Raw genomic sequence first — 27,363 nt, forward strand, 5'->3', positions numbered from 1 at the left:
CGCTGGAAAAACGTCTCCAAATCACATTCCTTAAGCAATTATCTCATATCGGAAACAGAATATATACAACAACGCCTGGAATGCAGCATAAAACAATTTAAATCTTTCCATCCCACCAGATTCAACCTCTTGTTCTCTTTCAAGGATAAACTTGTTCAACCATCCAACAAGATAACTAACTATAAACACAACTTGGTGACGCGATAACCCCTTGGCTCGTGCAATATACGACGACAAATACTGCATCGCTTTCAATCGTTTCTCCAAAATCTCCGTAGGGTTAAATGCAACATCAATCAACAAGACCAAAAACGAATCAGCCAACTCAGGTTGGTACTGGGTAACATGAAACAACACAAACTGAATCAGCTTCGTAAAATGTGTTGGGAGTATATGACTCTTGAATAATGAGTTAATAGTATTGAACAAATTAACCCCATTGCCGTTATTCAACTCTTCAAGAGTGAATGAGTCTCTGGTCGACGTCAACAATAAACTAATCACACTGTCAAGCTTGTTCAGCAACGATTTGATATCTGTAGTAGGAGCAGTAACCCATTCCTCGTCGTCACTCTCATCATCACTCTCGTCATCACCACTCTCGTCATCTCCACTCTCATCATCACTTTCATCCTCACTATCACTGGCCACTTCGTCTTCTTCATCGTTCAACAATTCTTCAATCTCTTCATCATCAACATCATCAAGTGATGTCTGCAAATCTGTATCCATTTTGATCGACGACTCAATAATCATTTGCCAGATTTCAAATTGCAACTCGGGACAGTAACGTATTATCTTAACAAGGTTGTGCACATAATTAGTCAATTCACTATTACTAGACGATATATGATGAGGGAAATTCTTCTGCAACACCTGTGGAATCATACTAATAGAAGTGGGGATATACTTGATAATCTTGATCAACACCTCGTGGTGGGTATCCACATCCTGTCTGTCAAACTCTCTAACCAACTTGCTCATAACTTCATGCAAATATTTAGGTAATGTCGATACCAATGCAACTAAAAACTGGGAATACATTTCCACAAACCTGCTATACCCATCACGATGTTTCACATCCATCCATCGATACTCAAGAATGGCAAAAATCATATTATGACACGCCTTGTTATCCAACCGTGACGTATTCGAAGCCAATGATCTAAGAACTATGGAGAAATGACTTATGCTAATGGCTTCTTTATTGCCAATGGGGAGACTTATCTTATCAGTGATGGTATTTATCTGAACTGGATCATCCTTCTCCAATGCAGATTTCACATACGACGAGTACATCTTTTCTGAAAACTCATCATCACTCATCGTATTCTGTTTCTTATTCGGGAGGTCTTCAGTGGTAATACCTCTTTTTCGTGAAACTTCAAGAGACATCATATGTTATAGAGATGGGGGAGTAAAAGAGAAGAAGGAGAAAAAATTTTTTTTTTTTTTTTTTTTTTTTTTTATTTCGTACTTTTTTTTTTCCTTCCCCCCTTTGTACATGTACAATGATTGTGGATCTCCATTCAGTAGTCTTGCTCAACCTTGCAGATACACTAACACGTCAACTGGGAAACTCAACAGGATTGTTATTGGGATATGTTTTGCCAGACAAATTAGTCGTCGTGACATCTGTTGAACTTGCTCATGAAGACCCAGAATATATCCAGGAAAGGTTTAATCTATTCAAAGACGTCTACCCCCAATCCACCATCCTTGGAAGGTACAATCTACAAGACAAACAACCAACCAACGATTTATTCCTAACCATCGACGAATCATTCCAACCACAGTGTTATCTCAACGGCAAATTGGTTAAAACCGTCATTGATTCAAGTGAAACTGAAGCCATCGCCACATCAACAATCACTAATCGCAAGGAGGATAAAAAGGTCGACGAAAACTTGAATGAAGCAGTACAAAAAATCACAGACAGAATGTCTTCCCTCAACCCAAGTCAATTGGTGATGATTGCTAATTTGTTAACATACCACGGTACATCTACAGAACAACGTGATTTATCAAAGGCGACCGCCGATTTGGCAATCTTGACTAGTCAATTACTAGGTTAAATTTCTATACATTTCTACTTAAAAACTCAGCAACCAAATTGTAGGCAAACTTGTTTGTAAAATCTCCAGCAATTGCCCTCTTGGCTCCCTTGTTTCCAGAATAATCTAACCCTTCTACATAAACCATTGCTGCGTGAATACCACCTGGCTCTTCGTGATACTCTATAGGACCTTGGGCATCAGCAACAAACATATCAATACCATTCTTCAACACTTCTCTTTCACCAACAATGACCAATGTTTCTGGGAGTGGTGGCACATTGCACAAGTTTATATATCTATTATATCTGGCCAATTGATCTTTTGGAATCCCTTCAACAAACAATTCCCCAAGAGTAGTATCCAAAGCCCCAAGGTCACCCCATGTATTGACTCCCGGCGAAACAATTGGCGCAACAGTTGGTTGCACCCATGGCGAAAGCAACGATAAACTTTTTGGAGCTACAAGTTTCCCATCAAGAGCACCACCGTCGTATCCAAAATCCGCAAACATCTCCTTAGTCTCCTTTGGATTGGCAATAGCCATTTGCATATTAACAGCTAAATGGCCCCCTGCAGAATCACCAATAAGATGTATATCCTTAAACCCAGCTTTGATTAAATTGGTATAACTCTCAAGACTCTCCACCAATTGTGCTGGAAATACATGATCAAAAAGTGTCAACAGGTAATCAACAACCAAAATAGACAACTCATCAGCAACCCTTGCATCCAATGCATAATGCAACGCAGCAATAGAAACCAACTGCGATTTAAACAAATTCAACAAATACCCACCACCATGAAGGTAAACCAAAACTTTACCCGATGGATTGTCACTCTTGTGGATCCAATACGAACGGGCATCAAACTTTTCCCCAAACCCATTCAAAGATTTAACCATAGGATTTTTGGCAACTTGCTTAAACACCTTCTCAACTGGCTCATAAACAACAGCCTTGACGTTTTGCTTCTTGTAATTACCACTCATATGATATTCTACCGATAACAACACATTCTTCCACAAAGAATTGCGAAACTCAATGTTTGTACGACTATAGATGGTACCCACAGTGTAATACTGCAATACAGCCTTGATCACCACATACGGTAAACTAAGTAACTTGGCCAAAAAGTCAATGCTAATCATGGTTTGGTGGTTGAACAAAAAGAAACCTTTTCTTTAATTGGTTTTTCTTTTCTCGTTGTTCAAAAAAGAAAAAAAAAAAAAAATTTCCACGAGGAACACTTTTCGAGAACAAAAAGAAAAGCAAAATGCTTTTTGTACAATCGGCCATAAAACGCGTGTACCTGAATCATTCAATTAGTAGTATAGGGGGAGATATAACCAATATGTGTATGCATCACGTTTTCCCAGCACGTGCCACGCACACATTTCTAATTTTTGTTGGCTTATCTTATCTTCCCGGATCCCCGCTTCCGCACTTTAATTTCGGCAATTTCTCAATTAGTCATTTTTCACTTGTCGCCTAAAGTAGACAAATTTTTTTTTTCTTCCTCTTTCCGCAGCGTTATAAATTCCTACATTTCTTCCCCCAGAAAAATCAACAACCAGCTACTCACCAAACAGCTACTCACCAAACAACCAACTATCAAACTACCCTCCATGACAGCATCTACAAAAGCCAAAGACTTGACTCACTTGTTATCCATCGAATCTAGAAATAGACAAACCTCCGAGTTAAAGGGAGTTCTCAAATACTTCAACACCGACGTCGCCTACTTGGCTGGGGGTTTACCAATGTCTGATTATTTCCCATTTGAAAGAGTCACTGTTGATATCCCAACTCCATCATTCGCTGGCGGTATTGGAGCTCCAATCACTGGTGAAAACAAAACCACTGTTGAAGTGTACAAGAAAAAAGCAGACAATGAACCAGACCAAATAGAATTAGCCAGAGCATTGCAATATGGCGGTACCGAAGGTCAAGCTGAGTTGATGCAATTTGTCAAAGAACACACCGAAATGATCCACAAGGTTCCTTATGAAGATTGGGATGCCGTTGTATCGGTTGGTAACACTGAATCATGGGATTCTACTTTAAGAACCTTCTGCAGTAAAAGTGATTCCATCTTGGTTGAAGAGTACTCATTCTCATCTGCATTGGAAACTGCCAACGGTCAAGGTATCAACACTATTCCAGTCACCATGGATGAATTTGGTATTATTCCAGAAAAATTAGAGGAATTAATGAGTAGATGGGTTGGAAGCAAACCAAAACTTTTATACACCATCTGTACTGGTCAAAACCCTACTGGTTCTTCTTTGAGTGTTGAAAGAAGAAGAAAAATCTACGACATTGCTTGTAAATACGACTTTATCATTGTCGAAGATGAACCTTACTACTTTTTGCAAATGGAACCATACACCAAAAACAAGGCTTCCCGTGAAGGTAAAGCCGTCCACGACCACGACGAATTTATCAAAGCATTGGTCCCATCTTTCATCTCCCTCGATGTTGAAGGTAGAGTTATCAGATTGGATTCTGTATCCAAAGTTCTTGCTCCAGGTTTGAGATTGGGTTGGATTATTGGACAAAAGGCATTATTGGAAAGATTCATTAGATTGCACGAAGTGTCCGTGCAAACCCCATCTGGGTTTTCTGAAACCATCACCAACGCCTTGTTACGCAAATGGGGCCACTCTGGTTATTTGGACTGGTTGATCAAATTAAGAGCCGAGTACACCCACAAGAGAGATGTTGCCATCGATGCTGTTGACGAATATTTACCAAAAGAAGTTGTCACTTACAACGCTCCAGTTGCCGGTATGTTTTTCACCATGACTGTTGATGCTTCTAAACATCCAAAATTTAAAGAATTTGGTGAAGATCCATTGAAAGTCGAACAAGTTATCCACGACCAAGCCATCAAACAAGGGTGTTTGTTAGCTCGAGGTTCTTGGTTCAAGAGTGAAGGTCAATCCAGTCCTCCACAAAAAAACTTGCCACAAAACCCAAACCATAAAACACATATTTTCTTCAGAGGAACATATGCCGCTGTTCCATTAGAAAAATTAGTCGACGGGTTGAAAAAGTTTGGTAAAGCTCTTAGAATGGAATATGAGTTGAAATAGTTCTGTAGTTTGTAATACAAAAAAAAAAAAAACTCTACAAAACATTCGCAAAAAAAAACAAAAAAAAAAAAAAACCCTCTACAAAACATTCACTCCCACAACAACAAAAATCTACAACCCCATGCAGATAATTAAAATCCCGTGGTTTGGGCATAAGACAGAAAACAAAAAGGTTGAATGTTATGCTGTAACCATCAATCATGATGGTACTAGACTTGCATCTGGAGGATTAGATGGGAATATAAAAATTTGGGACGTACCAACCATAAATGAATTTTTCAATGTGTCTGGCAATCTCCCAGACAAATCCCTACGTCGACCATTATGTACAATGTCAAGACACAACGGGGTTGTCACGTCACTTAAATTCTCCCCTGATGGGAGGTGGTTAGCCCTGGGATCAGATGATAAAATTTGTTTAATCTGGGAAAAGGACAACACACAGATACCAAAGCTGTTTGGAAGTGAAGAACAAGATTTGGAACACTGGACCGTGAGAAAAAGATTAGTGGCCCATGATAATGATATTCAAGATATCTGTTGGTCACCTGATGGGAATTTATTGGTGACTGTTGGGTTGGATAGATCGATAATCATTTGGAATGCATTAACTTTTGAACGAATCAAACGTTATGATATTCACCAATCCATGGTCAAGGGTGTGGTGTTTGATCCAGCTAATAAGTTCTTTGCCACTGCTTCTGATGATAGAACTGTGAGGATATTTCGTTACTACAAAAAACTAAATGAATACAACAACTACGAGTTTCAAATGGAACATACCGTGATAGACCCATTCAAGAAATCACCATTAACATCGTATTTCAGGCGAATGAGTTGGTCTCCAGATGGTCAACATATAGCTGTGCCAAATGCAACCAATGGACCCGTCCCATCTGTGGCGATAATCAATAGAGGGAATTGGGGTTGTGATATATCGTTAATTGGTCACGAAGCACCAGTAGAAGTATGTGCCTTCAGTCCAAGGTTATTCCAAATTGGTGAACCAGCTTCAGAAGACGATGAACCAAAGTTTCAAACTGTTGTGGCCACTGGTGGCCAGGATCGTACGCTAGCAGTATGGTCTACAAGTAATTCGCGTCCTATTGTTGTTTGTCAAGACATTGTTGATAGTGCCATAACTGATATTTGTTGGGCTCCAGATGGACAGACTTTTTACTTCAGTTGTTTAGACGGTTCAATAACCTGTGTTAGATTCTTAGATGGTGAGTTGGGGAAAGTTGTTACCGAGGATTTGATAGACCAACAATTAAACCGTTACGGGGCCGATAGAGACAGTACAGTTTTACCAGAAAGCGTGGAACAATTACAACTAGAAGAAAAGGCCAAGAATATCCGGTCTATTGCCATAAGACGAATGATGCCATTGTATAATACCAAAGTTGAAAAGACAGAAGCTCTTGTCACCAGAACGTCTATTGATATCAACAAACTCCGTAACCAACAAGTCACTGTAACCAAGTCTGGTAAAAAACGAGTAGCCCCAATGTTGATCTCCTCATCCACGGCACCTGCACCACCTGCACCTGTGGAAAAGAAACGAAAACTCAAATCCAGTTCAAAAATCTCCCAACCAAACTATACCATCCCTAGGTTAGGTTTGCAAACAGCCGTGTACGGTATGAAACACAAATCCGAACAAATAGTCCCAGAGGATGACGATGATAACGATAATGAAGAGATAGGTGCAGACACAACGGTTAGCAACTCGGTATCTGATGCTTGGCTCAAACAACAGAAAAACAAACAGAAACGAAAACTAATGCAGAAGAAATACCCTAGTGCATTCAAGTTGATTAGTAACCTACCAGAAGGGTTATTCAACAATCATGCATTGCAAAACATTGCCATCAATAAAATCTATAAAACTCACAGTAAAGATATCCTGGCCGAACTTTCGTGGGGTGCGGCTGTTGAAGTGGACGAAGATTTAGCCTTTTCTGTGGTGTTCCAACTGTTTAGTCACCAAGAGACTATTGTAACAGAAAACATACGCACCACCATTGAAATACGTAATGGAAAACCTTGGAGCGAATCTGATCGTGATTTTGATGATCCCACCAGAGTGATTGTCACCAATGAAGGTGCACAAGAACGCGTGTTTTCACTTTTCTTCCCATTTCGTATCCAGCACGTGCTACCAATCGTGATTGACAATGTCCTCCAGTTTTATGTCTTTTGTTCATTCAATGGAAGTATTCAGATTGTTACACCAACTGGTGCTTATGCGTGTCCCACCTTTGAATTGGGTGAAAGTGTTGTTACTCTTAAACATGACACTAAAGGTACACTTGTGGGGTTGACAAGTTCAGGTTTACTCTATGGGTGGAATTTAACGTCGATGAAAGTCACAATGCAAGGTGTATCCATGGCCACCATCATCAACAACTACAAAGTCGAAGGCAAATCGGTACTTACACCAAATGTCCGGGCATTAGAAATCAACCCTAAAGATGGCTCTCCATTAGTACTATTAGACACTACAAACGATATTTTTGGCTATTCCTTGGATTTAGGGTGTTGGATAAAAGTGATTGATTCTTGGTATTATTCAACACCACAAGATCAACAGCTTGATGGGGTATTACAAAGAATGATAAATAAACTGAGATTAGCGTATGAAGAAGACAAAATCTCCAAGAGAATATACTCCTACAAGTTTGATTGCCCAACGCAGTTACAAGACGTAATGGTTGCGAGAAATAAGGAACTTCTTGAACTTGTATAAATATACATTACTTCTTTTGCCTAACTGGTTTTTCGACTCTCTTTTCAAATGCAAAACTTACCAACGATATAACATTGTGAATTACTGAATTGGCAGCAAACATCCACACAGTCAAACCGACAGCGCCTGAAGGGAAGAAAGGCAATGCCAATACCCATTCAATGTATCTTGGGAAAATTCCACTTCTCAAATAGAACAAATGGGTCTTTCTAAAGAAAATCCTAGCAACCCAAATTGGCAATGTAGTCAAAACCATAAGCAACACATTGGCAAGTTTATCAATTGATGCCTTCAGTTGACGGATTTCTTCATTCAACTTTTGTATTTCACTAGTCAACTTATCTGCTTGACGATTCAATTTGGTCCATTTGGCATATTCGTCTTGAGCACTAATTGAACGTTTCTGTTTGTTTATCTCATGTAACTCCACTTTCTTGGTATTATAATCCTTGATTGCTTGGTTAGGTGAAATCTTAAGGTACAACAACCATACAAACTCTTGTATTGTAGATTTACCAATTCTTCCAACAATCTGTTTGACCAAAAGAATAATGAAAATTGAAACTAAAATAGTATATGGATGTAAATCAAGAAACATTGTCCTAATGTGAGTGAGTGAGTGTGAGCAATAGACAGAGACAAAAAAAAAAGAAAAAGAAAAACGTAAATTCGTTGAACAAGTGCCATCGACAAAGAGAAAAAAAAAAATTTGTTGTTTTCGTCAGTTCATAGAGAAGCCAAAAAAAAAAATAATCATACAAACATCAGAAAAGTCATAACAGATAATTCAATCATTTACTAATAATGCCCAGTGATCCTGAAGAAGATTACATACCTTGGATACAGCAATACTGTGAACTATTTGGCCACGACTATTTTGTGCAGGTAGCACAAGATTTTATTGAAGATGATTTCAACTTGACCGGGTTATCCCAGCAGGTTCCATACTATAGAGAAGCATTATACACCATATTGGATTATCAAGTGGAAACAGCCGAAGATCATAATAATGACGAGTCACGAAGCAAAAGAAACCCTACAGAATTACCAAATAAAGCATTATTGGCTCATTCCGCTGAATTACTATACGGTTTAATACATGCGAGATACATAGTGTCCAAACAAGGTCTAACCGCCATGGCATCTAAATTTGAAAGAAATGATTTTGGTTCCTGTCCAAGATACTTTTGTGATGGTATGCATTTGATTCCTGTTGGTTCAACAGATGTTCCAGGACAGGAAACAGTAAGATTGTTCTGTCCTTGTTGTAACGATATTTATATTCCTTCCAGTTCGAGATACTTGAATATTGATGGGGCTTTCTTTGGTACAACGTTTCCAGGTTTGCTTGTGAAGATGTTCCCAGAAATTGAGAATCAATGCAGAATAAGAATAAACAAGTTTAGTCAGAATGATTTCGGGTTGAAATTGTTTGGATTCAAGATTAATGAACTAAGTGCTACTGGACCTAGAATGAAGTGGCTAAGAATGCATCCAAAGACCGAAGAGGAAAAACAAGAATACAACTCGTGTGAGTATAATGTACCTATTAGCTATTTAGAAGAAGATGAAGATATGGATGACGACGATGAAGAGGAGGAGGACGACGACGAAGAGGATGATGATGATGATGATAGAACTATGGCAAGTGAATAAAACCATCCTGCCAGTTTGTATATTATTCTTAATAAATAGTTAATGCGTCAAATGCACAGGCTTGCCTGGTTCCCATTCTTTAATTCCGTTTTGGATGTTCACCCAGTATTTTAACCTAATGGCGTCCATCATTAATTCTTCCCAATTGATCACTGGTTCATGTAAAGAATGCTGGATCTTACTTTCGGTGCTATCAATACGTGCATCATTTTCTGTCTCCAACGTTTCCAATTGGTGTTCCAGCTCGGCCAATTCTAATTGTTCGTGTGCCTCCAATACCAGCATGAGCATTTCTTTGTAATTCATGGAATTTTCCATTGATTGCTGTTGATACTCTTGGATCAATTTCTTGGCCACCAGATCCTCTGTAATATTGACATGATCAGGCAGATTGAGATAAATGAAATGTGCAATTCTTGTATATGGATTCTTCAAAGTTGTATATGCTCTGTTTATATCTGACGACTTGCCGTTATCTGCGGATACATCTGGATGGTGTTCGCTTTGTAATGCACGATACTCTCGACGCAACACCCTATCATTGATGAGGAAAGAGTCCTTTGGTGGACCACCATGTGGGAACGTATGAGGGAATAACTTGAAATATGAAACAGGGGCTCCTGTCGAATATAGCCTAGTTAGCAACGGTCTGGCAAAAATTCTAGGGATCATTGGATGGGGGTTTTAAAAAAGAAAAAGAGGAGTTCAAAAATTTACAAGACCGAGAAAAAAAAAAACTTATAAATGATTTGCCAATCATCAACATGTTTAAAAAAAGGGTAGTAAAATCCCAACAAGTTTCAAAACGAAAGATAGATGATGTTAATGAAGCAGGTGATGATGCTCCTGTGAAGAAAAAGGTCACCACTACAACCATCAAAGCTCCAGTGAAACAAACCACACCCTCCCCATTGGAAAAGACCTCCGATGCGGCAGCAGTTGAAATTAAATCCACTCCGTCCAGCAAGGGACAACTAAAGCCACTTGCCGCTAATATTAAAACCACGGTAATTACCGACTTCCAACCAGATGTATGTAAAGACTTCCAACAAACTGGGTATTGTGGGTATGGTGATACATGTAAGTTCCTACATATTCGAGATGAATCCAAACAAAAAATCCCTATAAACAAAGATTGGGTAGTGAGTAAAAAAAGTAAAAATATCGAGGATATCCCGTTCAAATGTGTTTTGTGCAAAGATGATTACAAATCACCCATAAGAACTCAATGTGGACATGTTTATTGCAAGGGGTGTTTTTTAAACCGGTTCAAGGTGAAAAAGAACAGTAAATGTTACATCTGTGAAGAAGAAACAAACGGAGTCATGATACCAGTAAATAGGAAATAGATGAAAATATAATTTGATTTTGCGGTATTTTTTTTTCCGTTCTCTCTAACCGATTTATCCACTTTAATATTCAGTAAATTTTTCTCGAAAAAAATAAACGGCTCATCCTTCTTCCTTCTTCAACCATGTCCCAATTGCAAGATCAACTAGAGAATATCCCTGGCTATGGCGTGGCCATGGATTATTTCAACGAGTATGCCGAAGAACATTGGAATGCAAAGGCAGATCCATACGAAGACAAAGACGGGAATAAGGTGCGTCTACCTAAAGAGTTGGGCAACCAAAGAGAGAACAAAAAGCCTCGAAAAAAGATCCAATCACAGGCATGGGTTGACGACAGGTGTTTCTTGGGGAAGTTGTGGAGTCGGTATGGATTGTGGATTGCGATTGGCTCCTTTGGTGGTTTTACTTTTCCCAGTTTTGGGTCCAATAATCATGTATGCAGTTCACGCAAGATTAATCAGTATTGCCCAGCAGAATTTCAATCTCCCAAACAAACTAATCTCGCAAATGCAAGCAAATATCATGTTTGATTTATTAATCACTTTTCCTCCAGTTATTGGGAGTTTCTTTGGTTGGTTGCATTCCTGTTCCACCAGAAATGCAGGAATGGTTTATGTTTACCTTGAAAAAATGTTAAAAGAAAGAGCTTCAGAAAGGGGAGTTCGATACGCTGGTACTGGTGTTACTGCTGGAACTAATAGTCTGACGTTTTTTGGAACCTCGCAACAACGAGGTATCAATATGCTGGAACCTGTCAGAAATGAACCTACAAGAAATCCATTTAAAAAACAACGTGACTCAATTGAGGTGGGACAGCAACAATCCGGATTTATGTAAAAAATCACGATTTGACAGAAAGTAAATAATTTTTTTTCCCCCGTTTTACCGCAAATAGGAACAGAAAAAAAAAAAAAAACGTTGACAATCACCAACCTCCTTTTTCTTCTCTACAACGAGTCCCCAACAATGTATGAAAGACCAGAAGGAATTGAGAATTGTAGAATTTGGATTGATGGATGCTTTGATTTTGCACATCATGGTATGTGAAACTGGGATTTTTTTTATTTTAAATCTTACCAATTGAAGACAATACTAACAAGTTTGATAAGGCCACGCGGGCGCAATGTTACAAGCACGTCAGTTAGGGAAGGAATTGTACGTTGGTGTTCATTCCGACGAAGAAATCTTGGCCAACAAGGGACCCACAGTTATGCGATTGGATGAAAGAATCACAGCAGTTGAAGCCTGTAAATGGACTACCAAGGCGATTCCTAATGCTCCATATGTGACAGATCCGGATTACATGGACAAGTATGAGTGTCCATATGTTGTTCATGGAGACGATATTACCACCGATGCCAATGGAGAAGACTGTTATCAAGTGGTTAAAGACTTGGGAAGATTTGTGGTTGTTAAACGTACTCCTAATATTTCCACCACAGACTTGGTAGGAAGAATGTTGTTGATGTCCAAAGACCATCATTACCCAGCCATCACCAAGAGCACCGACAAGTTATTGAATGAAGATAATTTGGATAGATTTAAGCGTTATGCCACAGACAGTACGGGATTAAAACCAGGATCGGTTGTTTACTTGAACCGTGATTCCTTAGAAGAGATTGTTTCCGCTGATTCCACCCATAGCAATGTTGTTTATATCGATGGAGGATTTGATTTATTCCACCCAGGACATATTGAAGTGTTAAAGATTGCCCATGAAGAGGCCACTAAATTAAACGCCAAGGTCATTGTTGGTCTTCATGATGATGCAGTTGTTAACGAATATAAAGGATTGAACTACCCGATTATGAACCTTTTGGAAAGAGCTTTGTGTGTGTTACAATGCCGATACGTAGACGGTATAATATTGGGTGCCCCATATAAACCAACACCTGAATTTTTAAAGAAATTGGGTGCTACAAACATTGTTAAAGTTTACCATGGACCTACAGAAATCGACGAAGGTGTTTACGATGAAATTGATCCAAATATTTATGGCCAGATCGGAAAACACAAATATGACCAAATGAATACCGAATACATTGTTAATAGAGTGTTGGCAAATAAGCAAGCCTATGAAGAAAGGCAAAAAAGAAAAGGTTGGAAAGCAGAGATTGAAAAGAAATTAGAAGCTGAGGAAAAGAAACAATAAGTGTAGGATGTTGCGAAACAATATATAAATTTTTTTTTTTTGGTCAAGTTTTTGTGCAAAATTTAAATCATAACATTCTATTCACAGATTGTTATGCAATTTTATAATCGATCCATTATATTTTTAAATCTAAACTTTCTTTTTTGTTTTGTTTTCTCTTTCTTTCCTCAACCATATCTAAGATTCTTTTAAAACTAGTTATTATTGTTCTAATCTTCATATTCCTTTGAAGATTTTCATCCACATTACAACAATCATGATTTTTGTTCATATCTCAGTTGCAATACTTTCAATATTGTCATTTACAATTGCCGATAAAGCTCCCAAGATTAAGAAAAACCCGAAAAACGTTGTTGCTATTGCTGATTTCCCATTTGGTGGTAATAAACAAGTTACTGGGAACGTTGTCTTTACTGCCAAACAAGGTAAACATGTCAATGTTCATATTGACATGACAGGATTACCAAAGAATGAAGGTCCTTTCTACTACCACATCCATGAAAGATCTGTTCCTGGAGACGGAAACTGTGAGGCCGTCGGCTTACATTTCAACCCATACAATGCTAGTCCTGAATGTGAAGAACAAAAGAATGATGCTTATTGTCAAGTAGGTGACTTGCTGGGTAAACATGGGTTGATAAACACTACGTGTTTTGAATTGAAATATATTGACCCATACTTGTCTTTAAACAGAAAATCAAAGTCATACATTATTGGAAAATCATTGGTTTTCCATTATCCTAATATGACAAAGATCGCTTGTGCTGATATCGAAGAGGCCAATGATTTGAGATTACAAAGTTTGATTGACGAGTATATCCAAAGTGATGATTCGACACAATTGCGAGAATTGAGAACGCCGGTTGAACAGGGTTATGTATTTGATGAATTGGAAGCCTTATCAGCAGAAGTGTATGAGGAGGATTTATCCAAGGAGTTGGTGCTGCCAGAGAAATTGTACAACAAGAGCGATAATATCTACAGCGACAGTGACAAAAAACACCACCTTCATGCCTTACTACCTTGGAGAAAATATAACCAGAAAAACTATACAAACGTTTCTATACATGGTGTTTCAAGCGAGTGTCCTAATGAAGGAATTTCAGTAGCAACAACCTTCTTTGGCTCAATGCTTTTGGCCCTAATCTCCTGCCTTCTCTTCTAGTCTATCCACCGTCAATTCACAAACGGGAAACACACACAAAATCATTCTCTCATCCTTTGGACGTCTTCTTCCATTGGAATTAGTCAATTAGATAATATATGCCTGTTATTACATCACCAATACCAGATCTTGTACTCTTTCCATACCATAAACTCGAATACAATCGATTATTACACCTCTACCATATGAGTTCAATTCCCCTAATGTATAATCATACATCGCACCACCCATGAATATCTCCACTGGGAATTCATCATCTAGAACTCCGGTATCAAACCATTCTAATATTTGCCACAAAGGAATTATGCCAGGAACAATATCGGGAACACTAGACTTGCTGCGTTTGATGTTAAACTTTCTCTCTAAAACCTTTCTTGCTTTTTCAGCCTTGGCATTGACCAGATCATTGGCGAATATAGTCTCTGCGATATTAGTCAACTCCTTGCCATAAAAGTCACTGTCTTTGTAATCAATGGGACACCCCAGATTTTCCATCTCCAATTCATCTTCGTACAGCTCATCCTTCTCCCCGACAACAAACAATCTACCATTCTTGATGAAATTGTTAATCAGTTCAAGTGGAAAGTATACTTCATTACACACGTCAAGCAATTCACCACCAAATTTCAGTTTATACTTCATTTTTTTGCAATCCTCGATATAATATCCCAAATAATACCAACTATACCCCAATTCCTGACACATTTGCAATTCTTTCAACCCCGATAAAGTCCCCAAACTCAAATGAGCATAATCTGGATCCCAAATAAAATAAATAGAAGAGACGCCAGAAGGTAAGAAATCAAGAACAGAAATAGCTATCAACTTGTCATCTAGATAGTACAATTCATGCGTAGGACCAATGCGTGGCTTGCTGGATGTCTTCCAAGATTTTAGTTCTAAACCACTGAACTGGGACTCATCACCTTGGACTTGTTCCTCTGGGAATGGAGTATCGCAAAGAAACCTTTTGAACGACTCCTCAGTTACATCATTGGGTGCATCATTATGTACTTCAACTTGATACTTCTTGTACAATTCAAACTTTTCTTTGCTAAACCCAGATGGTTCAAACTTGGTTCTGAATCTGGTGGATTGTATCTGAGCTTCTTTCAATCGGTTCAAATCAAACGCGTTTTTCTTCAGTCCAGGCAAGTCTGGACATATTTCTTTAACAAATCGATTAACCACTTTCCTATGTTCTTTAGTCAATTTGCACATAGATAAATTAGTTCTAATGGTATATTGTCGACAACAAGTTTTGAGTAAATCCGGTTTATACGTGAATGAGCCCGATCTTCTAAACCCCATATTGATAAGTTCGTCATATTCTTGACACGACATTTGTAATATACTTGTCCCCATAATAACAGACTCCTTATGAGAATGTGAATTCACCTGTGAGTCCAATGCATAATGGTCTTCCTGTTTGGAATCTCCACAATAACCACAATGTCTATCGCCTAAGTAAACTGGTGGTGATAAAATCATTTGTGTTGATGAAGAAAAGGAACAGCAAAAAAAAAAAAATATAGAAACGGAGAAAAAAAAAATGAAAGGCAAAGAAAATGAATACTCAATTATCTCAACAATCAACCATTTCATATCACAACCATGAGTTCAGTCAAAGCAAATACAGTAAAGGCCAGCCCGGTAAAAAGTCCAGTCAAGAAACCCACTGAACCATCCAAAAAGGAAGATAACCCTGAGACATCGAATCCAGAAAATTTTGATGATGAGCCATCAATATTGTCTGATCCAGAGGATTACTTGGAAGAGAATGAATCATTGGACATGAATTTAAGCAGAGGTGATCAGAAAGTGTGGTTAGTAAAGTTACCTAGATACTTGATGGATGAATGGTCTAATAAAGAAACCATGAATGGACAACAACTTGGGAATGTCAAGATAAGAAAAGACAGCAAGGGTAAATTGCAAGTTAAACTAGTGTTGAGTGATGATAGTAGTGATAAAATTCCACATGATTATGACATAAAGATGTTAAACACACAGGTCAATAACTCATATGCGTTTACAGAAGAGAATTTAAAGAAATTCAAACAAGAATTGACAGAGGTATCAGAAATGCCTGAACAACCCCAGTTGAAAGATTTAAACGCCGAAAAGAAGAAATTCCAGCCTAGAAGAAAATTTAGATACTTCAGAGTTCAAAAAGAAGGTCAAGATGGCCAACCAGTTAAGAAATATATCCCGTTTGTTAAAACTATTCCCAAGAAGACAAGTTTAATGGGTAAAGTGTGTCATGATTGTACGGTTATTCCATCAAAGACAGGTCCAAAGAACGGAGAATCATTGATGAGGCGCCAGAATATGACCCAAGGAAAGGAAAGACCAAAAGTGACCGTATTAAACGAAATTCCGGGTGTTATCCAGTCCAATGCAGGGCCATCAATCAAGGGTTCCAGTACTTCGGTGTTCTTGAGATCTACCCAAGGTAAAAACAAGAGTGAAGGAAGAGCTATCAGAATGCCAAAGAAAGATTTGTTGGATTTATTGTTCAGGTTATTTGAAGAGTATGAGTATTGGTCAATGAAGGGATTGAAGGAAAGAACAAGACAACCAGAGTCTTACTTGAAAGAGTCATTGGATTCAATTGCAACTTTGATCAAGAGAGGACCTTACACTTCTAAATATACTTTGAAGCCTGAGTATAGAAGATTAAGAGATGCAGAAAGAGCTGTCAGATTAGGTATAGATGAAAACGAACAAAACAAAGAAAATGACGAAAATGAAGAAGAAGAAGATGAAGAGATGGAAGATGTAGTTTGATTTTCCTAATATATATATATATTAAATATACAAAATTATTAATCTGGGATGGCACGAGTAGAAACTCGCTAGACTCTTGAACTCATTAAATGTAAACAAAAAAATATTCTATTGTAAACCCATTTACAAGTTGGTGATTTTCAATTGTGGTGGCAAGGATTGTTGTAATTTCTTAGCTTTAGAAGCATCGTTGACAACTAAAGTGTATTGGTATCTGGAACCTCTGACCTTGAATTTGGTTTGTTTGAATTTTTTACCGTTGGCGTTGATCTTGGAGTTGACTTTGACAACAGCAGATTTGATGTCTGATCTTCTAGCTAATTCAACGAATTCTTTAATGTCTTTAATTTCTCTAGCCATGGTTGATTAATGTGTTAGGTGACGGGTCAAACAAACTAACAAATTGTGAAATTTTCAAGTACTTTTTTTTTTTCCTTCCTCATTTGGTTGTTTGCCCATACTGTCGCCCCATAGTAATCGCACTGAGGGAAAAAAATAAAAAAAAAATTGTTAAAAAGCAAATTAACCAGTACACGCTAGTCGTGCAATTTGGTAGTAAAAGTCGCGTTAGGGTTGTAGCCCTAAACTGTATTTATTTCTTTCTACTTACTTCTGCATTCTCTCCTTGAAACTAATTAGTCTTTTAATACTGATGATCCAGCGTCTGGTTGATTCATTTAACATGATATTACTTACATTGCTAGCTCCTGTAATCTTCAGAGACGCATTTCTTGCGTGAATCCCAACATTAACCACACCAATGGGCCAGCAAACATTCCCAATACTTAATTTCATATAACTCTCGTTTGCTTTGTTGAACTCATTCTGTTGGATATGGTATACGATCGTCAGCAACGAAATCAACATGCTCTGGGTCAATTTATGGCTTCGAAGTTTGTACAACAACTTGATGAGATTCTTTTTAGTTTCTAGAAGTAATTCTGGATCTTCGTTATCACATTCTTCCCATTGTTTAACCAACTCTTTAATATACACCCGTAGCATTAGGTATACTTTATCGGTGTTGTGTTCAATGTCTGTAATCAACTCCACTGTCATCAATTGCTTGCTAGGGTCACGATATAGTGGTGCCTCTTGATCTAACCATGCTTTATATTTGGTATTCCTCACTTCCTGTTGTAGTAATAGTTCTAGTTTTCTAACTTTATCCTTCTGTGATAATGAACTATCTTCTTCTCCAAACTCAGACAATTTATGATCCAACTGTTTATCAGTAAGTTCCTCCTGCACTTGCGGCTTCTCGGTTTCTTGTGGGGTTATTTCTTTTGGTAATGATTCGGTTTTTGTTGGGGAAGCAGCGGCTGGAGTAAGTTTCCGTCTTTTCTTTGTTACAACTTTCTTACGTTTTTGATTGATTTCATTTGAAAGTAAACTTGAAAAATCCATAACTCACAATTGCATATGATAAATATTCTTTACAACTGGATCAACTAATTATAAAAACCATTGTATCCAAGTGTTACTTTTTTTATTTTTTTTTTACCTGATTTGGCTAGCCTTCACGATTTTTTTTTTTTTTTGCCTGTTTTCCCCCTTGTGATTTTTTTTTTTTTCTTATGAGAGAGTCGTTAGCAATCGTTATTGACTTTTTTTTCGTTAGGGTGGATCTTTCTTTAAACCGATCAACATTTGGATTACTCCTACAACTACATCAGATCAATTGGCCTTTCATCAGTATGTCTGAAATACCAAGTCTGGATAAATCTCCCGTGGCAAAACTATCTGAAGAAGAAGGGAGTAAAGGAGTACCACCACCTATTCCTCCACGTCCCGTTGTTGCAGAAGATAGCGCCACTATCAATGAAGAAGGTACGGGGGATGATTCGGAATTAAGAGCTAATTTTGCAGAATCAGGAAAGAACCCTAAGATCAAGACAAAACCACAATCTTCGCCGCTATTATCTTCAACACCGCCACTGGTTTCTAAAGCGTTAGTCAAATCGTACCCTTATTTAATTATAATCAACAAGTTTTTATCAATCATCACCTGGACAAATGATGATAATTGGGTCAATGTTGTTGTTGTGTGTTTATTCTCCATGATTGTATTGTATTTTGAAAGTTTAGTAACTTGGATGGGACACTTGATTCTTGTGGGAATATTAGTGTTATATGCCATGTTGAATAGTAAAATTATTGAGGAGGCTAACTTGTATCCTACATTAGATGACGTTGTTCAAGCATTGACATCGACATGCATCAAAGCAGATTTGTTTTTGCTGCCAATTACTTCATTGTCCTTGACGGCGTATGATATCAAGAGATTGTTATTCACCACATTGTTCTTAACTCCAGTTTACTTGATCGTCACCTTTTTGTTGATCAAACCAAGAACGATCTTGTTATTCAGTGGAATCTTTTTATTGACATATCATTCAACCTATTCAATTGTCACTAGAAGAATACTTTGGAAATTGAAAATTGTCAGATTGATTTGCTTCTATTTAACTGGGTTAGACTTGTCAGAAACTAAAAATCATTCTTTATTTGCTGCTGCATTTGCCAAAGTAAGCAGTACCAGTTCCGCCAACAAATCAACCAAGCCAGTGAGATTCACATATGTCATATATGAGAACCAACGAAAATGGTTGGGTATTGGCTGGTCAAGCAATTTGTTATCATATGAAAGAACCCCATGGACAGATGAGTTTTTGAATGAAAGTAGCTCGATTGATACATTCAAGTTACCAAACTCCTTAGATGATACACATAATGCTATTGATTCTAAAATACAAGGTGCTACATGGAGATGGGTCGACAAGACATGGCGTTTGGATTTGACCAATGACGGTGCTATAACTTTACCAAGTTCAAAGAGATCTAAGACCACGGCCAATCCTTCCTCTGATGAAGGTTTCATCTATTACGATAATACATGGAAGAAGCCATCCACAGAAGATACATTCTCGAAATACACCAGAAGAAGAAGATGGATAAGAACAGCTGAGTTGGTATTTGATGATAAAGTCGAGGAAAACTTGGAAACAACAGATACTGTCACAGCCACTGGTTCTAGTGCCCAAGATACAACTACGACCAAAAGAATCAAAAATTTGAGATTTGCAGAAGACGATGTTGAAGAGAAGGAGTCGTCCGATACTGATAAGAAGAATGATTGATTTATGGGTAATATGTATAGTAACTTAATATAAACAGATTATTATCGTAGTAAATTCGGGTTGCCGACTTTTGGTGGACTAGTGCGAACTCTCGACCAAGATTTTCGGATTTCTCCAGAACCTAAATATGGAGATCACCGAAAGCAAACTTAATTTTCTTTTCTTCCCCCATTCACGATAAGATAAAGAAAAAAAAAAAGAGATATAAAAATAGATGGAAAGTATCTACAATCAAAAAAAAAAATAAACTCATTCTTACTGTAACAAACCAACACACAATGCAATCTGAATTATATTCATCCACTTACGGTAAAGCTAACGTCAAATTTTTAAAGGTCAAGAAAGATCAATCCAACCCAACTGTTCAAGAAATTCTTGAGGCCAATGTCCAAGTTTTGTTAAGAGGTAAATTTGAAGAATCATACACCAAGGCTGATAACTCATCAATTGTTCCAACTGATACGGTGAAAAACACTATTTTGGTAGAAGCTAAGAATACTGATGTTTGGCCAATTGAAAGATTTGCTGCTCATTTAGCTAAACATTTCACTTCCAAATATGGTCATGTTGAAGGCATTGAAGTTACCATTGTTCAATCTAAATGGTCCAAGATCCAATTGAATGGTAAAGAGCACGCCCATTCTTTTAGATATGATGGTCCAGAAACCCGTCGTACGTTTTTAAACTACGATAAACTCACCAAGAAATTACAATTAACTTCATCAATCAAAGATTTAACTGTTTTGAAATCCACTGGGTCAATGTTTTACGGATACAATGTTTGTGATTACACCACATTACAACCAACCAAGGATAGAATTTTATCTACTGATGTTGATGCTAGTTGGACTTTTGATCCAACCCAAATTTCCACCTTGGATGATATTTTGTCTCAACCAAAGTTGTTCGATACTACTTATGATGCTGCTAGAGATGTCACTTTAGAATTGTTTTGTTTAGAAAATTCTCCTTCAGTTCAAGCAACCATGTATAATATGGCTCATAAGATCTTGGAACAAGTCAAACAAGTTGGCATTGTTACTTACATTTTACCAAATAAACATTATATTTTGTTTAACTTAGAATGGAAAGGTATTAAAGATAACAAGGAATTGTTCTATCCATCTTCAGATCCAAATGGATTGATTAAATGTACTGTTGGAAGAAAAGGAGATAAAGCTAAGTTTTAGAGTATGTAGATTGATTGCAAAATAAATACGAAATTGAAAAAAAAAAAAGAAATTCTCGACTTGTGTAGAAGCGCGACAAAAAATAAAAAAAAAATTTTTCGCTATATACATTTTTCTTTTTCAATGACATCTGTAATCAGAAACATCTCGATAACGAATGTCTACACGAACTGTTATTCTTTCAGTATTAGCAACAGCTGCTATTACTGCTGGATTAGTTGAAACCTATCATGCATTTCAAAATAAACCACAACCAAAGAAACTAGAAAAATCAGAGACCAAAAAACCACATTCTGAGGAATTGATTCGTGAACAACTTGCTAGAAACTATGCTTTTCTTACCGAAGAAGGGATGGAAAAAGTCAGAAATCAAAGAATAGTAGTTGTTGGTGCAGGTGGAGTAGGTTCATGGGTTGCTACCATGTTGGCCAGATCAGGAGTTGAACATTTGCGTATTATTGATTTTGATCAAGTTTCATTAAGTTCGTTAAATCGTCATGCTGTGGCTACTTTAAAAGACGTGGGAATTCCAAAAGTTGATTGTATTAAAACCCATTTATTGGAAATTGCTCCTTGGATAGAAATCGATGCTCGTAACCAATTATGGGATATCAACCTGGCGGAACAATTAATCTATGGTGATGATTTCCGTCCTACATTTGTGGTTGATTGTATTGATAATTTGGATACCAAATGTGATTTGTTAGCTTATTGTTATGAAAAGGGAATTCCTGTGGTCTCTTCAGGCGGTGCAGCAACCAAACTGGACCCTACTAGAATCAACATGGCTGATATCTCCAAAACTGAAGAAGATCCATTGATGAAAAAGATTAGAATTGTGTTAAAGAAAAGGGGCATTCTCAAGGGAATTCCAGTTATATTCTCTGCTGAAAAGCCTGATCCAAGAAAAGCAAAGTTGTTACCATTACCAGAAAATGAATTTTCCAAAGGAAATGTTGACCAGTTATCAGCATTGAAAGATTTCAGAGTAAGAATCTTACCCGTATTAGGAACCATGCCTGGTATGTTTGGTTTAGCCATTGCCACATATATATTGACCACAGTTTCTGGATACCCTATGGAACCAATTGAAGGAAAGAACAGATACAAGACTTATGATGATTTGTTACAAAGTATTGCCGGACAACAAACAAGAATTGGCATGACTGACCAACGTGTACAAATATCAACTCAAGATGCTAGTTATATTTTGGAAGAGGTTTTCCATGGTAAATCACCAATTTCTCAATATTCCACACGTTTGACATTATCTCGTTGGGACCCAAGTAAGGAAATTTCATGTCAAAATGTTGTTATCATGACTAAAGATGAACAAAGAAACCATGAAAAGAGAGTCATACTTGGCGGTGAAAAACTTGAAGACGTTTACTCCCAAGAAGTTCTTGATTTGGTGAAATCAAGATTTGAAGAAGAAAAATTCTATTCTCAGTTTAGATAGGTGGGACATTACTTTCTCTCGGAAAGCGAGAGAAAGGACAAAAAAAAAAACTTGTTTATAGAAAAGTAGAATGAATGCACTAATTTTTTTTTTTCATTTTTTTTTTTTTCACATTTTGTTTTTTATTATTTCTATACGATCAACCATGTTTCCATTCAACCCTGTTAAAAGATATGCGTTCAACTATAGATTTGGTAGTTTTTTCAAAGCATTTAGATATCAGTCTACTATTCCTCCTCGTACCGCACCAAAGAAGAAACAAGGAATAGCAGCTTTGATGAAAGAATATGGATATCCTGCACTTGCGGTTTATTTGGGTCTTTCGGCAGTTGATTTACCAATCTGCTACCTCTTGGTGCATTCAATGGGACAAGAAACAATTGAAACTTATGAAAACAAACTCAAGCAAACATTTGGTTATGGTATTTCCGATGAAGAATTGAAGAGAAAACAAGAAATTAACAGAATCCAAAAAGAAATTGATGAGAAAGAAGTTCCAGAAGTTAAGGAACCAACTTCTACTTTGGGTCGTTTATGGAGTCAATTTTCATGGACAGAGTTTGCCATTGCATATGGTATTCATAAATCATTGATTTTTATTAGATTACCAATTACAGCAGCCATAACACCAGGAGTTGTTAAACTATTAAGAGGCTGGGGTTTTAGAATTGGTACTGATAAATTGAGTACAACTGCCAGTATTGCCAAAGATTTGGCAAAAACTGGAATCAAGGATATTACTGCTTCTTCAACCAAATTTGGTGTGAAAGCAGGTAAGAAGAAATGGTGGTGGTTCTTTTAGTTCGATGTTTTATCTTGTAAATAAATAAATAAATTAATAAATAAATAAATAAATAAATAAAACGACTGTATCTATATACCTAAAACTTTTTTCATTCTTTCGTAGACAAAGAATGAACATGCAACCATTGGAACAACTTTAATGTATCCTATACTCAACCCAACAAAATACCCTCTAAATCCATTCTCACGATAAATCAACTTTGCTGTATTTTTGAATGATAAATACTGACCTTCATTCACAGCACCACCAACTTGCATTCTTCTTCTGATAACTTCAAATGGATATGCTGCAGTTTGAGAACATAACCCAGCTATCCCACCGGCAATTAGTTGGGCATATGCCTTTAATGGAGCTCGTGATTCTCTCGATGATTTCCCTTTCTTTCTTATGACAACATTTGTGTTTGACGATGAATGTGTTTGTACTGTATAAGGAGCTAACCATTTGGATCTGAAAATATCATGCAATAAATCATGGGTATAAAATGAAACCCCAGCATAAGGAATCATTCCCATGATAGTTGGCGCAAAACCTCGATAAAAATTGGCGATATGCTGAATTTGTGATGGGAAGGATGTACGTAATATTCTTAACCATGATGGATCGGTTGGCTTTAGTGGAGGATTCTCATTAAATATCAATCGAACAGTCGATAATATTCTTCCTCGACGATGTGACATATACTCCTTATGTTGTTGATGTATCTGTACATGGGCCAAATTTCTAGTTTCAAATGCTAATCTTACTCTAATTAAATCTAACGGATATGTGAAAAATACAGATGCCAAGCCAGACAATGAACCCGCCATAAATCTTCTTGCTGCTGTTTCATAATTATCATTAGGAATCAAGATTGTTCGGATTTGTTCATAGGCAACAAACTTGATTGCTGCATATGGGAAAATACGCAATAATGTGATGGAATTACCCTGATATAATCCTACTATTCCATCAGTTTTCCTAATACGTTTTCCAGCATCAATAAATCCATGGAAAGTTCCTCGATATTTAATAAATTCCGGGTTGGAAGTTTGAAATAAAATCTTGATTCTATCTAACGGAGCCACCAAAGTTTTGGCACATGACCCTGCAATACCACCAGCAATACCTGACTTGATAATATACTGGATGCTTTGTTTATCAATGATCTTGACATCTTCAATAGGAGTGGATTGATCATTACTGTAATAACCTGGTGTTGGTATCTGGGAATATGACTGCCTAACAGAAGACGGCACTATTGTAGTGTTGTTATTGGTTGAACCAGTATTCGGCGACATCGTAGTCACTCTTTATTGTAAAAGGTCTGGGGTAAAAAAAAGTCCAATTAAAAAAAAGGTTATGCTATAAGATGAAAAATAAGCTTGATGTTGGTTTCTATGTGATGATATATTGGATTATATGATAATACACCAAAAACCCTCTTTCTTTTTAAATGTGAATATAATCTAATATGTATATGCTCTTGACAAAGGGAAATGTGTATCTAATACTCGGTGGATTATTTTTCTTTTTAGCCTTTTTGTTTGTCGAAATGGTGAGAATTTTTTTTTATTCTTCTTATTTCATTTTTACCTTCTTTCTGTCGCTGCTTAGTAAAATCTTTGATTTCGCTCGCCCCAAGCAAACCCAGGTCAAAACTCTACAGCTAAAAATTCTAATTCCGCACTCAACACTCACAGCAGACACAACGAAGGGAAAAAAGAAAAATACATGATTCCCAAGTAAAAAGAACTCCCATACACACAGATTGACTTGCGGGGGTGGGGCGGGGGTATTTCGATATACCTCATAACCTCTCTCTCTTATTTGTTCTACATTGAATTTAATACGAAATCAAAAAAAGTTTTATACATTATAATAAACGAAATGCATAGTGTTACAAAAGAACATGATAAATAAGCTAGTTTGACAAATAATCCGCTCCTATTCAAACTACCTTTTTCTGTTTGTCTTCTCCTTTTTTTTTTGATTTTCCTTTTAGTTTTATAATATAATACAAGTTGTAAATGGTTTCGTTCTTTTTATTTTATATCTGCATATTTTTTTTTTCCTTTTTCTTCTTTATGTATTTTTTTTATGGGTTTTAAAAAGTATTTTCATCATCATCAAATAAAAAAAAACTCTATAGTCAGTTTTGAACATACAAGGGTAACAAGTAAAAAAATAAAAGAAAAATATTAAAAGTATGACATATTTCTATAATAATAATGGCTGTTGCTGTGTGTATCTTACTTTTTATTATTCTTTATCTCAAAATTACTGAGGAGTTGGTGTTGGTGTGTTTGTAGATCTGTACCCAGAAGTTCTATCCTTGTGATAACTAGATGGAGATCTACCTCTAACAATTAATGGTGGTGATTCAACAGAACTCAATAAGATTGGTTGGATTTGCAAGTCCTCATCTTCAATAATACCCAATAATTCAACATGTAATGTAAAGTATCTAGCAGTTGCATTGGTACTTTTGACTCTAATGGAACTGGTGAATTGGATTCTTTCAAATCTGGCAACCCTTGATATCGATTGACTTGGGTAACTCTTCAAAATGGATTGGTCCTTCATGCTATCCAAATTGTACTCTTGGTAGTAATTACCTCTATCAAAATAAAAGATCTTGTTCATGGTTTCAATCTTACTGTTGTTACGCTTGTTACAACTGGCCTTGACTGTTTCGTGGTCTGGCAACTCAGAAGGAACAGCTGGGTAGATTGGTGGTGGGAATTGTGGTCCTTTATCTCTTTTAGCAGTATGTTGAATCAAAGAAATGGCAACATCATCATCAGAACATTTAGCAACCAATCTGATAGCAAAATAGCTGATAGGGACCCTACATTCACCAGCATGTTGTGCGTGATGTGGATGGTTTGGATGATTTTGTGGTTGGTTTTGTGGATGACTTGGATGATGAGGTGGGAATCCATTAACCTTGTTGTTGATTTTATCATATGTATAAAATTTGTTACCAATGAATCTTTCAAAATCAAAGTCTTGTAAAGTGAAAGAAGAAACCAAGGTAAAGTAGTTACGTTTGTAACCAATCCATGAACCGGTTTCACCCATTTCAAAACCTCTATCAATACGGGCATGTAACAATGGAGTTACTGGTATATCACTTCCAGCACAATAAACTGGTTGGTGTTGTTTTGTGATTGAAAATGGAGGACCAACACGGAACAAATCACTTGATCTTGGAGCAACTTTTCTATTTGATAATTCCAACATATCGTTCTGGTTTGCACGAGCCAACATTGCCATGTGGTGTTGTTGAGCTTGTGTATGCGCATCAACTTGATCTTGGGTCAAATGAGGGGATTGGGTTTGGCCCTGTTGTTGCTTTTGTTGCTGTTGTTGTTTCTGCTTCTTTGTTTGACGAGGTTGTCTTTGTTGAGGCAGCTGTTGAACTTGTTGTTGAGCTTGCACTGGTTGTGGAGTTGGCTGTGGAGTCTGGTGATGAGACAATGGATGTGGCATTTGTTGATGCAAAGTTGGTTGAATTGGATTTGGTCCAACTTGTTGTTGCTGAGCTTGTTGCTGTTGCTGTTGTTGGTGAACTTGTTGTTGTTGCTGTTGTTGTTGTTGTTGCCCTTGAGGAGTAGGTATTTGATGGGCATAAGCATGTAATTGTTGCTGTTGTTGTTGAGCTTGTTGTTGAGGATAAGCCATAGGATTAAAATGCATATTCAAATGATCTTCATGGTGTAGTTGAGCATGAATGTCTTGTTGGAAATGTTGTTGATATGGGTTTGCAGTC

At 37.1% G+C, this 27,363-nt stretch overlaps 22 protein-coding genes across 22 annotated transcripts; 13 read left to right on the top strand and 9 right to left on the bottom strand. All coding sequences in view use genetic code 12, as the record gives it.

Moving 5' to 3' along the window:
- Positions 1–30: 30 nt before the first annotated feature.
- On the bottom strand, positions 31–1,398 carry RRN3 (rDNA-binding RNA polymerase I transcriptional factor; the record flags this gene model as incomplete). Its single annotated transcript, XM_002546725.1, has 1 exon — positions 31–1,398. One exon carries the CDS (start codon positions 1,396–1,398, stop codon positions 31–33), a length of 1,368 nt encoding a protein of 455 aa, XP_002546771.1.
- A 113-nt stretch (positions 1,399–1,511) lies between these two features.
- Positions 1,512–2,075, top strand: CTRG_01077 (uncharacterized protein; the record flags this gene model as incomplete). Its single annotated transcript, XM_002546726.1, has 1 exon — positions 1,512–2,075. One exon carries the CDS (start codon positions 1,512–1,514, stop codon positions 2,073–2,075), a length of 564 nt encoding a protein of 187 aa, XP_002546772.1.
- Positions 2,076–2,079: 4 nt separating this feature from the next.
- On the bottom strand, positions 2,080–3,204 carry CTRG_01078 (uncharacterized protein; the record flags this gene model as incomplete). Its single annotated transcript, XM_002546727.1, has 1 exon — positions 2,080–3,204. The coding sequence occupies one exon, from the start codon at positions 3,202–3,204 to the stop codon at positions 2,080–2,082; it is 1,125 nt and encodes a 374-aa protein (XP_002546773.1).
- A 477-nt stretch (positions 3,205–3,681) lies between these two features.
- ARO8 (bifunctional 2-aminoadipate transaminase/aromatic-amino-acid:2-oxoglutarate transaminase) lies at positions 3,682–5,151 on the top strand (the record flags this gene model as incomplete). The annotated part of the gene is made up of 1 exon (XM_002546728.1): positions 3,682–5,151. The coding sequence occupies one exon, from the start codon at positions 3,682–3,684 to the stop codon at positions 5,149–5,151; it is 1,470 nt and encodes a 489-aa protein (XP_002546774.1).
- A 121-nt stretch (positions 5,152–5,272) lies between these two features.
- Positions 5,273–7,900, top strand: HIR1 (Hir1p; the record flags this gene model as incomplete). Its single annotated transcript, XM_002546729.1, has 1 exon — positions 5,273–7,900. The coding sequence occupies one exon, from the start codon at positions 5,273–5,275 to the stop codon at positions 7,898–7,900; it is 2,628 nt and encodes an 875-aa protein (XP_002546775.1).
- Positions 7,901–7,907: 7 nt separating this feature from the next.
- On the bottom strand, positions 7,908–8,498 carry CTRG_01081 (GET complex subunit; the record flags this gene model as incomplete). The annotated part of the gene is made up of 1 exon (XM_002546730.1): positions 7,908–8,498. One exon carries the CDS (start codon positions 8,496–8,498, stop codon positions 7,908–7,910), a length of 591 nt encoding a protein of 196 aa, XP_002546776.1.
- A 206-nt stretch (positions 8,499–8,704) lies between these two features.
- Positions 8,705–9,556, top strand: CKB1 (casein kinase 2 regulatory subunit; the record flags this gene model as incomplete). The annotated part of the gene is made up of 1 exon (XM_002546731.1): positions 8,705–9,556. The coding sequence occupies one exon, from the start codon at positions 8,705–8,707 to the stop codon at positions 9,554–9,556; it is 852 nt and encodes a 283-aa protein (XP_002546777.1).
- Positions 9,557–9,595: 39 nt separating this feature from the next.
- CTRG_01083 (J-type chaperone) lies at positions 9,596–10,228 on the bottom strand (the record flags this gene model as incomplete). Its single annotated transcript, XM_002546732.1, has 1 exon — positions 9,596–10,228. The coding sequence occupies one exon, from the start codon at positions 10,226–10,228 to the stop codon at positions 9,596–9,598; it is 633 nt and encodes a 210-aa protein (XP_002546778.1).
- A 92-nt stretch (positions 10,229–10,320) lies between these two features.
- On the top strand, positions 10,321–10,905 carry CTRG_01084 (U2-type spliceosomal complex subunit; the record flags this gene model as incomplete). The annotated part of the gene is made up of 1 exon (XM_002546733.1): positions 10,321–10,905. One exon carries the CDS (start codon positions 10,321–10,323, stop codon positions 10,903–10,905), a length of 585 nt encoding a protein of 194 aa, XP_002546779.1.
- Positions 10,906–11,070: 165 nt separating this feature from the next.
- Positions 11,071–11,745, top strand: CTRG_01085 (uncharacterized protein; the record flags this gene model as incomplete). Its single annotated transcript, XM_002546734.1, has 1 exon — positions 11,071–11,745. One exon carries the CDS (start codon positions 11,071–11,073, stop codon positions 11,743–11,745), a length of 675 nt encoding a protein of 224 aa, XP_002546780.1.
- A 286-nt stretch (positions 11,746–12,031) lies between these two features.
- Positions 12,032–13,060, top strand: MUQ1 (ethanolamine-phosphate cytidylyltransferase; the record flags this gene model as incomplete). The annotated part of the gene is made up of 1 exon (XM_002546735.1): positions 12,032–13,060. One exon carries the CDS (start codon positions 12,032–12,034, stop codon positions 13,058–13,060), a length of 1,029 nt encoding a protein of 342 aa, XP_002546781.1.
- Positions 13,061–13,316: 256 nt separating this feature from the next.
- On the top strand, positions 13,317–14,225 carry SOD6 (Sod6p; the record flags this gene model as incomplete). The annotated part of the gene is made up of 1 exon (XM_002546736.1): positions 13,317–14,225. One exon carries the CDS (start codon positions 13,317–13,319, stop codon positions 14,223–14,225), a length of 909 nt encoding a protein of 302 aa, XP_002546782.1.
- A 108-nt stretch (positions 14,226–14,333) lies between these two features.
- CTRG_01088 (arginyltransferase) lies at positions 14,334–15,830 on the bottom strand (the record flags this gene model as incomplete). The annotated part of the gene is made up of 1 exon (XM_002546737.1): positions 14,334–15,830. The coding sequence occupies one exon, from the start codon at positions 15,828–15,830 to the stop codon at positions 14,334–14,336; it is 1,497 nt and encodes a 498-aa protein (XP_002546783.1).
- Positions 15,831–15,839: 9 nt separating this feature from the next.
- CTRG_01089 (transcription factor IIF subunit) lies at positions 15,840–17,015 on the top strand (the record flags this gene model as incomplete). The annotated part of the gene is made up of 1 exon (XM_002546738.1): positions 15,840–17,015. The coding sequence occupies one exon, from the start codon at positions 15,840–15,842 to the stop codon at positions 17,013–17,015; it is 1,176 nt and encodes a 391-aa protein (XP_002546784.1).
- Positions 17,016–17,138: 123 nt separating this feature from the next.
- On the bottom strand, positions 17,139–17,375 carry RPL38 (60S ribosomal protein eL38; the record flags this gene model as incomplete). Its single annotated transcript, XM_002546739.1, has 1 exon — positions 17,139–17,375. One exon carries the CDS (start codon positions 17,373–17,375, stop codon positions 17,139–17,141), a length of 237 nt encoding a protein of 78 aa, XP_002546785.1.
- Positions 17,376–17,621: 246 nt separating this feature from the next.
- On the bottom strand, positions 17,622–18,422 carry CTRG_01091 (mRNA splicing protein; the record flags this gene model as incomplete). The annotated part of the gene is made up of 1 exon (XM_002546740.1): positions 17,622–18,422. The coding sequence occupies one exon, from the start codon at positions 18,420–18,422 to the stop codon at positions 17,622–17,624; it is 801 nt and encodes a 266-aa protein (XP_002546786.1).
- Positions 18,423–18,592: 170 nt separating this feature from the next.
- Positions 18,593–20,155, top strand: CTRG_01092 (peroxisome biogenesis protein; the record flags this gene model as incomplete). Its single annotated transcript, XM_002546741.1, has 1 exon — positions 18,593–20,155. One exon carries the CDS (start codon positions 18,593–18,595, stop codon positions 20,153–20,155), a length of 1,563 nt encoding a protein of 520 aa, XP_002546787.1.
- Positions 20,156–20,433: 278 nt separating this feature from the next.
- On the top strand, positions 20,434–21,345 carry CTRG_01093 (uncharacterized protein; the record flags this gene model as incomplete). The annotated part of the gene is made up of 1 exon (XM_002546742.1): positions 20,434–21,345. The coding sequence occupies one exon, from the start codon at positions 20,434–20,436 to the stop codon at positions 21,343–21,345; it is 912 nt and encodes a 303-aa protein (XP_002546788.1).
- Positions 21,346–21,502: 157 nt separating this feature from the next.
- On the top strand, positions 21,503–22,804 carry CTRG_01094 (tRNA threonylcarbamoyladenosine dehydratase; the record flags this gene model as incomplete). Its single annotated transcript, XM_002546743.1, has 1 exon — positions 21,503–22,804. One exon carries the CDS (start codon positions 21,503–21,505, stop codon positions 22,802–22,804), a length of 1,302 nt encoding a protein of 433 aa, XP_002546789.1.
- Positions 22,805–22,874: 70 nt separating this feature from the next.
- Positions 22,875–23,606, top strand: NAT2 (Nat2p; the record flags this gene model as incomplete). Its single annotated transcript, XM_002546744.1, has 1 exon — positions 22,875–23,606. One exon carries the CDS (start codon positions 22,875–22,877, stop codon positions 23,604–23,606), a length of 732 nt encoding a protein of 243 aa, XP_002546790.1.
- A 71-nt stretch (positions 23,607–23,677) lies between these two features.
- On the bottom strand, positions 23,678–24,889 carry LEU5 (coenzyme A transporter; the record flags this gene model as incomplete). Its single annotated transcript, XM_002546745.1, has 1 exon — positions 23,678–24,889. One exon carries the CDS (start codon positions 24,887–24,889, stop codon positions 23,678–23,680), a length of 1,212 nt encoding a protein of 403 aa, XP_002546791.1.
- Positions 24,890–25,868: 979 nt separating this feature from the next.
- Positions 25,869–27,290, bottom strand: NDT80 (transcription factor; the record flags this gene model as incomplete). The annotated part of the gene is made up of 1 exon (XM_002546746.1): positions 25,869–27,290. The coding sequence occupies one exon, from the start codon at positions 27,288–27,290 to the stop codon at positions 25,869–25,871; it is 1,422 nt and encodes a 473-aa protein (XP_002546792.1).
- Positions 27,291–27,363: the final 73 nt, after the last annotated feature.

This window comes from Candida tropicalis (assembly GCF_000006335.3).
Source record: "Candida tropicalis MYA-3404 genomic scaffold supercont3.2, whole genome shotgun sequence".
In the NCBI taxonomy this organism is placed as follows: Eukaryota; Fungi; Ascomycota; class Pichiomycetes; order Serinales; family Debaryomycetaceae; genus Candida; species Candida tropicalis.